Source organism: Podarcis pityusensis (assembly GCF_964106645.2).
Source record: "Podarcis pityusensis genome assembly, chromosome: 6".
NCBI classification, from domain to species: domain Eukaryota; kingdom Metazoa; phylum Chordata; class Lepidosauria; order Squamata; family Lacertidae; genus Podarcis; species Podarcis pityusensis.
In genome coordinates this window covers 8891922-8904804 of record NC_138030.1, presented here as the reverse complement: position 1 = coordinate 8904804, position 12883 = coordinate 8891922, and the positions used below count along the sequence as shown (strand labels likewise).

Genomic DNA, 12883 nt, shown 5'->3' with positions numbered 1-12883 from the left:
GTCTGCTTGTTTTCTTTCTTTCTCTTTTCTTTCTGTGTCTATTTGCCTGTTTTCTTTCTTTCTTTCTTTCTCTTTTCTTTCTGTCTATTTGCCTGTTTTCTTTCTTTCTTTCTTTCTTTCTTTCTTTCTTTCTTTCTCTCTCTTTTTTCTCTGTGTCTATTTGACTGTTTTCTTTCTTTCTTTCTCTTTCCTTACTGTGTCTATTTGCCTTCTTTCTTTCTTTCTTTCTTTCTTTCTTTCTTGTCTATCTGCTTGTTTTCTGCTTTCTTTCTTAGTGTCTGCTTGTTTTCTTTCTTTCTCTTTTCTTTCTGTGTCTATTTGCCTGTTTTCTTTCTTTCTTTCTTTCTTTCTTTCTTTCTTTCTTTCTTTCTTGTCTATCTGCTTGTTTTCTGCTTTCTTTCTTAGTGTCTGCTTGTTTTCTTTCTTTCTCTTTTCTTTCTGTGTCTATTTGCCTGTTTTCTTTCTTTCTTTCTTTCTTTCTTTCTTTCTTTCTTTCTTTCTCTTTTTTCTCTGTGTCTATTTGACTGTTTTCTTTCTTTCTTTCTCTTTCCTTTCTGTGTCTATTTGCCTGTTTTCTTTCTTTCTTTCTTTCTTTCTTTCTTTCTTTCTTTCTTTGTCTATCTGCTTGTTTTCTGCTTTCTTTCTTAGTGTCTGCTTGTTTTCTTTCTTTCTCTTTTCTTTCTGTGTCTATTTGCCTGTTTTCTTTCTTTCTTTCTCTTTTTTCTCTGTGTCTATTTGACTGTTTTCTTTCTTTCTTTCTCTTTCCTTTCTGTGTCTATTTGCCTGTTTTCTTTCTTTCTTTCTTTCTTTCTTTCTTTCTTTCTTTCTTGTCTATCTGCTTGTTTTCTGCTTTCTTTCTTAGTGTCTGCTTGTTTTCTTTCTTTCTCTTTTCTTTCTGTGTCTATTTGCCTGTTTTCTTCCTTCCTTCCTTCCTTGATGCTTGCTTGCTGTCGTGCACACAACACGCCCCCGGGCAAAAGCGCTCCTGAGCCGGCGCAGAGTGCAATCCCCCCCCCCTTCCCGCTCGAAGAAGACGCCTGGGGGAAAAAGAGGCCGGGTCCTGAGCGAGGCCTTGAGCCCCGGGGGCACCTTCTTCCTCTCCCCCCGCGGAGAGGGATCTCCCCTCAGCTTCCCGCCCTCGGTCGCTTCCCTCGGGGAGGGCGGCCGACAGGGGACGCTCCGCTCTCGCCCGGCCCGCTCTCCGTGGAGGCGGCGGCGGCGGCGGCCATGGGCGAAGCGGAGAGCTCGGCGGCGACGGTGGCGGCGGCAGACGCGGGGTTGAAGGCCCCCTGCCCGGCCTCAGGGCCTGCGGCGCCCGTGTCGGCCGAGCCCGCCCCGCAAGCGGCGCCCGAGGAAGCGGCTTCGGCGGCGTCGAGCGTCTCCTCAGCGGCCTCGGCGATGACCGTCATGACGGCTGCGGCGGCTCCCCCTCCTCCTCCGCCGCCGCTGCCGGTGCCGGTGGTGTGGAGCCCCGAGGTGGAGGTGTGCCTCTTTCACGCCATGCTGGGCCACAAGCCCGTCGGTGAGGAGAAGGCGGCGGGTGGGGGGATGGGGCGTAGGCCGCGGAACGAGCCTCGGGCTCGAGTAGAGGCGCCGGCCGCGGACGAGAGCGCTGAAGGCGGGGTGACGCCTGTCAGGAGAAAGGGCATATAGAGAGGGGTGGGGGGACGGGACACACACGCCATATAGGCTGTGAAGCGCCCTGACATCTGCGGGTGAAGGGCGGTGTGCAAATTTAAAGATATTATTATTATTATTATCATTATCATTATCATTATCATCATCATTATCCATGGAGTGCCCTGGAAGCCATTTCCTGCACCCTGCTTCTAAAAAAAAAAGTACATAGACTTAAAATGGTTCGATCCCTTAGTTGTGATCTTTTATACCCTGAGGTGGTTAAAGTGCTCTTTTAACATTCGTTTTACAAAATAGCGCTTTCCCGCCTCTTTTTTTACCCAGAATTAATGCTCACTGTGTTCAATAGGGCTGGATTCCTCCTACCTCCAAGTGTGCTTTGAGGTTGCAAACACTCATTTACCTAGTTTAAGATGTATGTAGCCCCATCATGGATGCTTTGGTTGAGATTCCTGCATTTCACAGGGTTGGGCTAAATGACCTTTAGGGATACCTTCCAACATTATAATTCTATGATCAGCAGTAAAGATAAAGGGCATTAAGATGGGTCCCTGCCGCCAGGACTTCGCAGTCCGAAATAATCTGTGTTAGTGCAAGGAAGGGCATAGGGTGGGACCAAATTTCAGTTATCATTTATAGTGCCGTCAGGGCGCATAGTGCTTTACAGGATTTTAATCAAGTCTTTCAAAAAAAGACAAAACACACCCCTCTCTCTGTATGTTTTCTCCTTCTCACTCCCTTCTGCCATTCCAGGTGTGAATCGCCATTTTCACATGATCTGCATCCGTGATAAATTCAGCCAGAATATCGGGAGGCAGATTTCTTCCAAAGTCATCTGGGACCATTTAAGCACCATGTATGACATGCAAGCGCTGGTAAGTGTCACCAACCAATAAACTGAGGCCAGTGCCTGAGATGCTCCTGCTCCACAGGTCAGAGGTCCAATCCGTATGTGCAGATGTACCACAAGCAGAATCGGGTACCGTTGTGTCCCCTATTAGTGCATGAGCTCCTGATTAAAGGGAAACAATTTGCTGTGTTGTTGATCCTCCCATTCCCTCTGTACGTGCAGATAAAGCCTAAGGGAGATGATCTCTTGTGAACGGCTTTTTCCTGCCTTCAGGTGGATTCTGAGGCATCCATCTGGCCTGTGGAAGCTGCTCACACCGAGTCCAACACCCAAAAAAGCCATGGTCATGTTTGGTTTGATGCTCTGGTCCTGGCAACTTGTGATAGGGTTACAGTGTGCATTATGTCCTAAATCTTTGCTATCCTTGTTAGCACGGTTGCTGTCCACAGCAACTAGGCCTTAATAGCATCTAAGTTTTACAGTTCGTCATAAAGGCTTCATATGATCCGAGGAAGGTGCCTTAACTAATCAGTAACTTGCATAAGAATCTGCACGGTTCTTTAGGGGAACCAAAGTTCTCATACAAGGTACAAGTGAAAGAATGTCTTGGATTTTGTTTTGCTTCCTTCCACAAAACCATTGCTGAAAGGAAATACCATCTTTGATATTTCTTTTTCATTTATCATTGTAATACACAAGAACCCAAATGGACAGCAGCTGTGTTTAATTTGTATTATCTATTCTTCCAGTTGATTGTCTGAAACATATTGATTTCACCGATGTTTATGTTATTCTGCTTTGCTTGGACGTAGTTGACCAATGAAATTTTTAAACACGTGCATTTTTAAATAACTGCAGAATCTGATATGGCAGCTCTGTGCATTCTAATTGACACCAATTCTGTCCTTGCCTGGAACATGCCAAATTGCATATCTGAAACATTCATTAAAAAAAATTAAGCAGGGATTTTTGTTTCTTTAGTTCTTGATGAACAGGTTTAAATGACTGTAGTTTTATTATGCAATTTCATTACAAAATAAAATATATTCCTTGTTGTCCCTGAAATGGAAGGATCATTTCAGTATTTTCTTTTGTTGTTGTTGGGTAATAATTATAAATTGTATGTGATGACGATTACCTTTGCATTTGTTTAGCATATGGTTGGGCTAACCTGTGGCCCTCCAGATGTTGTTAAGCTACAACTCCCCTTAGTCCTTGCCATTGTGGCCTAGGTCAGGGATGATGGCTGTTGTAGTACAGCTATGTTTGGAGGGCCCCATGTTAGCCACCCTTGGTTTAGAAAATCTGAATTGTTGGTATAACCAAATTATTTATAGATTTCTTTCTCTTTAAAACATTTCTAAGCATGAATCTGAGATTCTTCCCTTCCCCAACTCAGAAAAAAACTTCAGCCTCCCTGAAGAAATTATTCAAGAGGTAAAAGAAGGTGAGACCCAAAAGCAGTCTTAGTAATAACAACATTACTTACTATTTATATACCACAGGCAAGATTTTATTCTAGGACTTCCTCTTTCATGACCCAGTCTCTTTCAGTATACTCTGATGCCTTTTTACTCAATGGTAAGTCCTGTTGTGTTCAGTGGGGCTGCCTTCCCAACAAGGATGCATAGGATTTTTTAAAGAAATATATCCCATTCGGTTTAAAGGGATGTAGCCTTGAGGAAGTGTACATACCCTCCAGATGTTGCTTGAGTACAACTGCCATCATGTCCTATTGTGTTATTATGATGATTTGTTGTTTGTGAGCTGCTTTGGCATTCATTTGAATGAAAAGCAGCAGAGAAGTATAATAAATCGAATCATCATTGGCCATGCTGGCAGGAGATGCTGGGGGTTGTAGCGATGCAACATCAGGGGTTGGCTAGCTTGTAGTGTATAGGATTGCAGCCTAAACCACTACACTGGATGATGATGATGATGAAATTTATATACCACCCTTCATCAAAAGATTACAGGGCGGTTTAGAATATAAAACCACAAAAATACATGTCATAGTAACAAACAAAAATACCCCCCAATAGAGTTTAAAAGGCCAGAGATTGTTTAATTAGCCAAAAGCCTGGATGAAGTCTCTGAAGATGTTCAAATCTGGATTGCTTTTTAATGCTTCTATTTAAGAAAAATGGAAAGCAGACACAAATGTATTCAAAAGCCTGATTACAACATTTGAACAATTTTGATTGGTGCTTTAGTAAGCAGCAAAAGAATAATGAGACCGAATACTGATGGAATCTGGACTGAATTTGGGCTGTGGGTGTTCACATTTTTAAGGAAATGATTCAACTGATATCAGTTGGGTATGGCTAGGTTTTAAAATATTTTTAAAGCTCCCCCCACTTTTTCTTTTTCTTTTGTACTCTTGTCTTTTCAGTAGTGGAGCAATTCCAGAACTGTCTGTTGGGAAGAGCATTCTGTTTAAAATTAAAGAAAAACAAAATGCAATCGTTTGCAGATATATATTAACAAAGCAGTCCAAGCCCCCTTTATGTCAGTTTGAGCGGGTGGTTCAGTTGAGTAGAGGGGCCCTTCACTCCAGCTGCTGAGTCAGCCAGCTGCAGAACAGGCAGGTGGGAGGTCACTGGCAGAATCCTCACCAGCGTAGGCCAGTAGAAAGCCCTGATATAGGATATTTTGAGAGCAGGGAGGGAATTTGGCCCAAACAGCCCAGGATCTACTAGATCCTGAGACAGTCTCACTGCTGTCACCCAATGGCATTAGGCCTGATCTGGAACCTGGAGCTGGTATGGGGATTTCAAGAAAAAACAACAATAATTGTTGCTACGAGCAGCTGGGCTGCAGATGTAGCAGAGCTATGCTTCTCTACACATTCCTGCCAACAAGGGGTTGAGGCTTGGATTGCACTCAAAAATCAGCAGCCTTTACACCTCATTTGCAGGGGTAATTTTTAAGTGCTTGGAATGGTTGAGGTGGATGTACTCTCAATATAAAAAATATTGCATATTTATATTCACAAGTTTCAAAAGGAAACACCATCTGTGCTTAGATGATAGCTCCCTTATCATTTCTTTGCATTTTTCTACTTCAGTTGCTGTTGTCAGCTTACTGCTTGAAACAATCTAGTTTTGCTTCCTAAGTGATTTAAAATAGCCTTATTGGGAGCCGGGGGCTGTTGGCAATGACTGATCCCTTTAATTCAGTGCATATTGCTGCCATGAGCATGCCTGGAGAAGTAAAGAGGAAATTGAATTTGAATCAGTGCCATCTTCACCATCACTCCACTCATAATCATTCCCACAGGTAAAGTGATGATTGAAGATGATGTGAAAGAAGAGATAAAGGAAGAGATGGAATCGCACGCAGGTCCTGAAGAAGGTATGAGTTATTCATTTTAGCATATGAAAATGATGTGTCATCCATAGGCCTGGTTCGCTCATCACTCTTAAGCCATAGTTTGTTTTGATCTCTGGTTTAATCACAAATGTTCCTTCCTACCATCACCCTGGGCAACTGCACTGATCTCCAGCACACTGCTTTTTGTCACTAAAACTCAGATTGTGACTTGTTTTGTTTCAAACAAACCACAAGTGGCAAGGTAGAAATAAGCCAAGGGTTTATTTCTTGGCTTATTCTAGTTGAAATCTGGGGTGGAGAGACATTCATTAAACCAATTTAAACAAACTAATGGGGCCACAGTGTTCTGGAATCTGATTTTCAGCCACGTCACATGTGGGTCCTGGTTCCAGCTACCATATTCTAACAAGGTAGGATAGTACAGAGAAAATAGCCGCTACTGGATTGTGAAATATAGCCGGTTCCTCTACAGTTGGGTTAGTTCTAAATCAGAAGTGGGGAGAAAAGAGGTCCACATTCTGATTCTCACAAGAATGAGTTCCGAATTGTGTTTTTATGTTTTTTCTTGTTTTGTTTTATGCTGGCTGTAATGTATGTGTTATTTATTTATTTTTGTTAAGTCACCTTGAGTTACTTTTGTAGGAAAAGGTGCCAAGTGAACTTAATTAATAATAATAATTTGGCATGATCTTTTTTGTCTTGGGCCTGCTGTTTTGATTGGCAGTGTCTTTATGGTTTGTGGGGGTCAGGGGTGCCCATGTGCCGGATACCCGAGAACCTTCTTGAAAGCACCTTGAAGATAATTCCCTTCGTTCTTTTGGAAAGGTTCAGGCGCACTTCTAATAGTCACAGAGCTAAAGATTTCTGCAAATGCATTGCCACAACCAGTGAACATATATTGAAACAGCGCATTTGGTTTTTGGAAGTGCTCCTTCAGTTTTGTTCCATCTATGCTTTCATGATTCTTTATTTTTTATTTCATAAAATTTATATACCACATAATTGTAAGGGAAAGCATCAAAGTGGTTTGCAAAAATGTGATCATGAGACTCCTGGGAGCATCCCCAGTTCTTTCAGAAGTGTTCAGAATATTGTTCCAAGGCAACCCCAAGATCAGGGGCTGAGAGGTATTTTCATGGGGCAGACAAACTCCAGATCAGACCTTTAATATTTTGTTTTGTAGCTTTAATCCGGGGCATTTTTCTATTATTAGAATTTCTGCCCATATAATTAAAGTGAGTTGAGTGTGCTTCTGCAAAGAGCTTGTATTTCCTTTTTTAAAAAAGTTGGCCCACCTGACCATTGGGCAGGGCTCGCATGCACCTGACTCTGCCTTGGATCATGGCCATAATGCGATGGATGCCATTTGATGCATAATCTTTCATTTAATTCTCTTTCAGTATATGGATCTATGGGAAGCCTGGCCAAAGCATCTGAGAAACCAAGCAGTAAGGAGAAAGAGAGAAGCTCGTCTGAATCTGGATCAAAAGAAGGAGCAGATAAGAGAAAGCGGAACAGAGTCACTGAGAAGGTTTTGAATGCAAATAGCAATCCTTCCAGTCCAAGTGCTGCAAAACGGCGCAGAACATAAGCAATGGCTGAGCAAGGCATAAGCATGTTTGAACAGTGGAGCCTAGGCAGCAAGGAGATTTTAGAGTCTAGTTAGCACAATGTGGGTGGAAATGAGAGATAAATGCCTGGGCTATTGGTTAGCATAGAGCGGCGGAAAGGAGCTGAACAGTATCTTTAGCCTTACAACTTTGGGATGCATGGGAAGCTGGCAGCCTTAAGAACGTGTGTTTACTGAAAAAGTCAGGATGTGGCTTTTTTTTTTACATACCAGTTGCACACTCTTGAATGGGATTCACCTAACCAGCCCCATTAGGGGAAGCCCAGCACAAGGGCTGCTTACACAGTGAGGCTTTTCCCACTCTCCTTCCTTCACATGCCTTCCAAAATGAGAACCCAGTTTCTTGTTTGCGAGGAGTTGGGGGGATCATTCCATCAGGCAAGCTGTAATTCTTGCGGAGACAGAATGATTGGAAGAACGCAACATTGAATTCCAGTCTACGTATTAAACATCCCTCTTGGAACAACCATTCATGGAAACACGGGACCATGGTTCTTGAATGGCTGGTTTCAACCTTGGGTGATGTTTGTATCTTGAGCTGCAGCTGCTAATTTTAGTGACGTAATAAGTGTCTTAAGTCGGTTACTGTTCTGTGAGAATTAGTTCCAAATGCCACTGGTTCTGGCTGAATAAGCATGCAAAAAATACACACCGCCTGCAAAATGAAGAAGGAGCATTCTTTGCTTAAATTATGATCAGCTTTGCCTCTTCCAAACTGGAGGTGTACATTTATTTTTTCAGATTGCCGAAGCAGAACAAAGGTCATTAAACATCTTAAAACCAGGATGAACAATTTCCTCATATCTGGGCTACATATTCTCTCTAAGGAGGCTTAAAAGAAAATGTCATATGTATATTGGAAGGTTCAGCACAAACTGGTAAGAGTAGAAGAAATGGTGACTCTTGTCTTAACCACTTGTACTATATTAATGTCCTAGCTGCAAAGTCTTCAATGTGAGCACTTCCATTCAAGTAAGTGAAATCACTTGCATGAGAGGGATTTGCCAGATCGGGACAAATATATATATATATGTATGTATGTATTTTATATTCATTATTTAATTCCTTTTTTTGAAAAAAACAAAACGTTATTTTTGCCAGGAGTTCTTAAATGGAAGTGTTGAAAATGATAATTTTGTCTTGTTACTCTACTTTCAGAAGTAGTTTTCACTTAATGTTTTGGATTTGTATGCAAAGTTGCTAAAACCAGAGATCCAGTTATTCATCATTTCCTGATGATCAGATAGTAAAATTTCCTCTTATTTTAGTGAAGTTGGGAAACATGTATTTTATAAAGAAAAACAAAACAAGCAAAGGAATGAAAAGGTAGCTGAAAAGCTACGGAGTTATGCATTTGTATTATCCTTTGCTATGCAATAAAGAGTTCCAGCCCACGCTTCATATTGCAGTGTCTCTCATCCTAATTATCAGGGATATAGCAAACACTTTCATTCTACTGCATATACCAAGTTAGCTTTGTTCTAGAGAAGAATCAATCTTCCCTGTATCCCAGCTTCTTAACTAAGATTCATCACAAACATCAGATGAAGAAATAAAACTCTGTAGGTTTTTCCATCTCATCTGTGAGAATTAGGCCTAGGATGAATTTTAGCGTCAGGTTGTTCTGTAATTATAATGAAGGCCATGGTACAGAGTTGCTATCATGTGCTTTTGAATTGCACATGGAGTGTGATTTGTGATCAGAGGATAAAGATTTCTAACAATTGCTTCCCACCGCCCACCCCCAGCCCTGATAGTTTTGAGGGCAGTTGTCCAATCCAGCAGTTCCATGCTTACCCTAAGCGCCTTGTACACAAGGGCTGCTGTGAACCGCAGGCCCAAAGGAGGACTTGTGGGAGTGGTTTGGTGCAGGGATATCAAAGAAGGGTGTTAAAAACACCAGAGGGATCAGTTTTAGTACTTTATTAAAGAAAGCTGTAGACTTGCAGCAAATCAGCCTGCCAGGCCTCTCAGAGATATGGGACGGACACCGCAGCAAGCAGATGGCTTGTCCAAGCAGACATTAATACATTCTTTATACACAAGGTAGCATACGTCATGGGTCAGGACTTCCCATCACCAGATGAGGACATAGGTGCAAATGCCCTAATCTTACAGACAGTTCCACTTTCTGGGCTCAGAGCCCAGCACCCCAAGCCCTCCACAGATAAGGATAGCATCAAAGCATGCCAATTAGCTTATATCAAAGCAAGTGAATATAAACATGTATGAGCTCATTGTTACAGCAACTACCAATTAATTGTGGGGTTATCTTGACTTCCAGGATAGGGATTGCAGGAAGGGTTTCTGGAACAGTTAACCTTTGCGTCAGTGCAAGGGCTTCCTCCATTTACTTCAATGGGAGAACGGAGCAGCTAAAACAGGATGCACATGGTGAGCATGTACAGCAGCGCATATATAGAGAGGCTCTTATTTCAGGAGCATTGCCTAAGAAGGGCTTAAGTATTAAACAGTGTGGAATTTTAATACCCTGAATTGCTAACTCCCTACTTCTCAGGCTCTCTACATGTCATGTCCTGCAAGAGCTCAAGTACTCATTCTCCATTCTAGAACGAGTCCACAAATTATGTAAAGTTCTGGAAAATGAACACATTTTAACTATTTTTATAATATATACATTCAGATCATATAAGTTTTTAAGCACAAAGTGCCTAGGTTCTACCAAAACATTGACATTATTTTTAACTCTTCTGGAGCCTTAGCTGGGGAAAGGCCAACATTGAAGATTTATACACTGCTAGATCATATTGAAGTTGACAAAGTTCTTTTAATATAGTTTGACTAACTGTGGAAGCCTAGATAGAACAATTCAATAATTTAAGCCGGTCCCTTAAGATGCCTGTGAATTTATTTTTATAACCTGTATGAGCCTTTCAAATTGTCAAGTAAATTTTATTGGTTCAGCTTTTTCTTCTCCTCCAGTGTGCACATAGTGTAAATTCCTGTTAGAAGCAAAGATCTGACACAGACATTTCTGTCAATTCTAGAGAAAGCTGACTGTTCCTTTTTGAGTTTTTTGGTGAAAGGAAAGTTTGGGCACCTGTCTTTGATGATTCTGTAGCAGCAGTGAGTGCAACATCTTAAAACAACGCAGCTTGGCCTCTGATTTACCTATTGATTTTGTTACAGTTCTAGCAGCATAGATAATATCAGCACAGCCAACTGGAGGGTGGCTTGTTTTCCGCATATAATGTATGCTTCAGCATTATTTTTGCTTGTTTATTAATATACCCTGTTTAGCTAAACTATCCTAAATATCTTCGCAGAAGCTTACGGAAAGCTTGGCTTATCGCTCAATATCCAAAAAAACCAAAGTGCTGCACCAACAAGCACAAAACAACCCCTCTGCAGCGCCACAAATCCAACTCAGTGGTGTAATGTTGGAAAATTGTCAATCACTTTTCCTACCTGGCCAGTTACCTTTCTACAAGGGCCGACATTGATGCTGAAATCCAGCATCGCCTGAGCTCTGCAAGTGCAGCTTTCTCACGATTGAATCTCAAGTGTTTGAGGACTGGGACATTCGCAGGAATACAAAATGTTTGTTTACAAAGCTGTTGCACTACCAACTTTACTGTACGCTTGTGAAACATGGACCACTTATAAATGCCATCTTCAATTCCTCGAAAGCTTCTTTGAACAGTGTCTCCAGAAAAAATTGCACATCACTTGGGAAGACAGGTGAACAAATGTCAGTGTATTGAAGGAAGCAAAGATCACCAATGTCGGAGCAATGATTCTTCAACATCAACTTCGTTGCACAGGTCATGTGCGGATGCCTGATTATCGTCTTCCAAAGCAACTACTTTATTTCCAACTAAGATTGGAAAGTGAAATACCGGTGGACAACAAAAGAGGTTTAAACACTCTCTCAAGGCAAATCTTTAAAAATGTGGTATAAGCACTGATAACTGGGAAACACTGGCCTGCAAGTGTTCCAGTTGGAGAACAGCCTTTACCAAAGGTGTCATGGACTTTGAAGAAGCACGAACTCACAGCGAAAAGGAGAAACAAGCTAAGAGGAAGGCGCATTTGGCGAACTCTGACCATGATCAACTCCCGCCTAGAAACCTATGTCCCCACTGTGGAAGGATGTGTTGGATCCAGAATTGGCCTTCACAGTCACTTACGGACCCTCTGTTAAGACGATGTCCATGGAAGACAATCTTAGTTGGCTACAAGCGATCACCAAAGAAGAAAGAAGGAAGATTTGGGGTCTGCACGTAGCTTATTTTAAAGGAACATGATTCAGACTAAAGCTGAAGAGGTTCATGTCTGGTCAGTGGCTGGATGGGAGGTAATAATGATAATAATAAATACAATCTTCAGCCAGGCCTTTGGTTGACTGACATCCAGTGTCCTTTTAAATCTCGGGGGTGGGGGGCGTGTTAGTGGATTGTTTTTGTTCATTAGAAATAGTGTTTTTATACTGTAATTTTATGTTGTGAACTGCCCTAAGATCTACGGATGAATTTAATAAAATTATCATCATCATAATCTAGGGTGGAACAAAGAATATAATCACAACTATTTTGTTTCCCTGGTTTATCTTCTGATTCTGTAAGATAAATTGGTCAACAGCATGTGTCTGGTTTAAGGTAATCCAGTGAGCTTCATAATCAAGTGGGAAATTCAAGTTCTTGCTAAACCTTGAACAGATCCTGGCAGTCATGGTAAAGGCATGGCCTGTATTGTCTGTTCACAGGGAAATATTTTGGTTTTCATAGTATGGTGAGGCAGTGGATATAATCCTACCTCCCACACAGAGAGATACTAGGAACTATGAGTCATCAGTGAAACTAATTGGCAAGGAAGATTCAGGGGGCCACAAAAGGAGGTACCTCTAAGCATAACACTTTTTTCAAAATTAAGGAAAGCCGAAATCTTGTTATACACACCCCAGTCTCTGAGTGGTAAGAGACTTCAAGGGTTCCAGTGCTTCAGCAGGGGTTGGCCTCCTTGAAATGAAAGTCATTGGAAATGTGTTTAGGGTATATGGTTTTATTTGCCCATATATGCAACTTGAGCATGAGACGGCAGGTCTCAACGTTTTTCAAAATATCTTCCTTTCCCCATGAGGATTCTTGGGGAGAAGAGGTTTCCCCGTAAAGTCACAGCTTTGGTTTTAGCACACAAGGCAAATCTAGCCGCTGTGTCGGCCCAGCTCCAGAATAGGCCTAGACAAAAGCTGGCTCCTGGCTTATTCTTACTCCTCATCCAGCGAAGTGAGAGGGGAAAAGGCACATCCTCTCCTCCTGAAAGCATCACTAGCTAGCTAGTTTCTATGGCAACACATCTAGGGTTGCCATATTCCCAAAAGTGGGTGGGTGGGTTTTTTTGTGCCCTAGTTGCCATACATCCAGGTTTTCCCAGACATTTTGCCCGGATGCCATTTTGAAAGTCCAATTCCT

General features: G+C 41.9%; 1 protein-coding gene across 2 annotated transcripts; it reads left to right on the top strand.

Moving 5' to 3' along the window:
• The first annotated feature begins 921 nt into the window (after positions 1-921).
• On the top strand, positions 922-8852 carry MRGBP (MRG domain binding protein). 2 transcript variants are annotated; one of them, XM_081011498.1, is made up of 6 exons: positions 922-1522; positions 2392-2513; positions 3854-3935; positions 5768-5842; positions 7222-7352; positions 8193-8852. In XM_081011498.1, the coding sequence occupies exons 1-6, from the start codon at positions 937-939 to the stop codon at positions 8238-8240; spliced, it is 1044 nt and encodes a 347-aa protein (XP_080867624.1). In that variant the 5' UTR covers positions 922-936; the 3' UTR covers positions 8241-8852. The 2 variants fall into 2 exon arrangements, with proteins under 2 accessions (XP_080867624.1, XP_080867623.1); XM_081011497.1 differs by having other exon boundaries at positions 7222-8852.
• Positions 8853-12883: the final 4031 nt, after the last annotated feature.

Excerpts from the sequence above, each read along its gene's own strand:
- MRGBP (XM_081011497.1), top strand. The coding sequence starts at position 937 with ATGCTTGCTTGCTGTCGTGCACACAACACGCCCCCGGGCAAAAGCGCT. Across the intron at positions 3,936-5,767 it reads TATTCAAGAGGTAAAAGAAG|GTAAAGTGATGATTGAAGAT; the intron begins GTGAGACCCAAA and ends TCATTCCCACAG. Across the intron at positions 5,843-7,221 it reads GCACGCAGGTCCTGAAGAAG|TATATGGATCTATGGGAAGC; the intron begins GTATGAGTTATT and ends ATTCTCTTTCAG.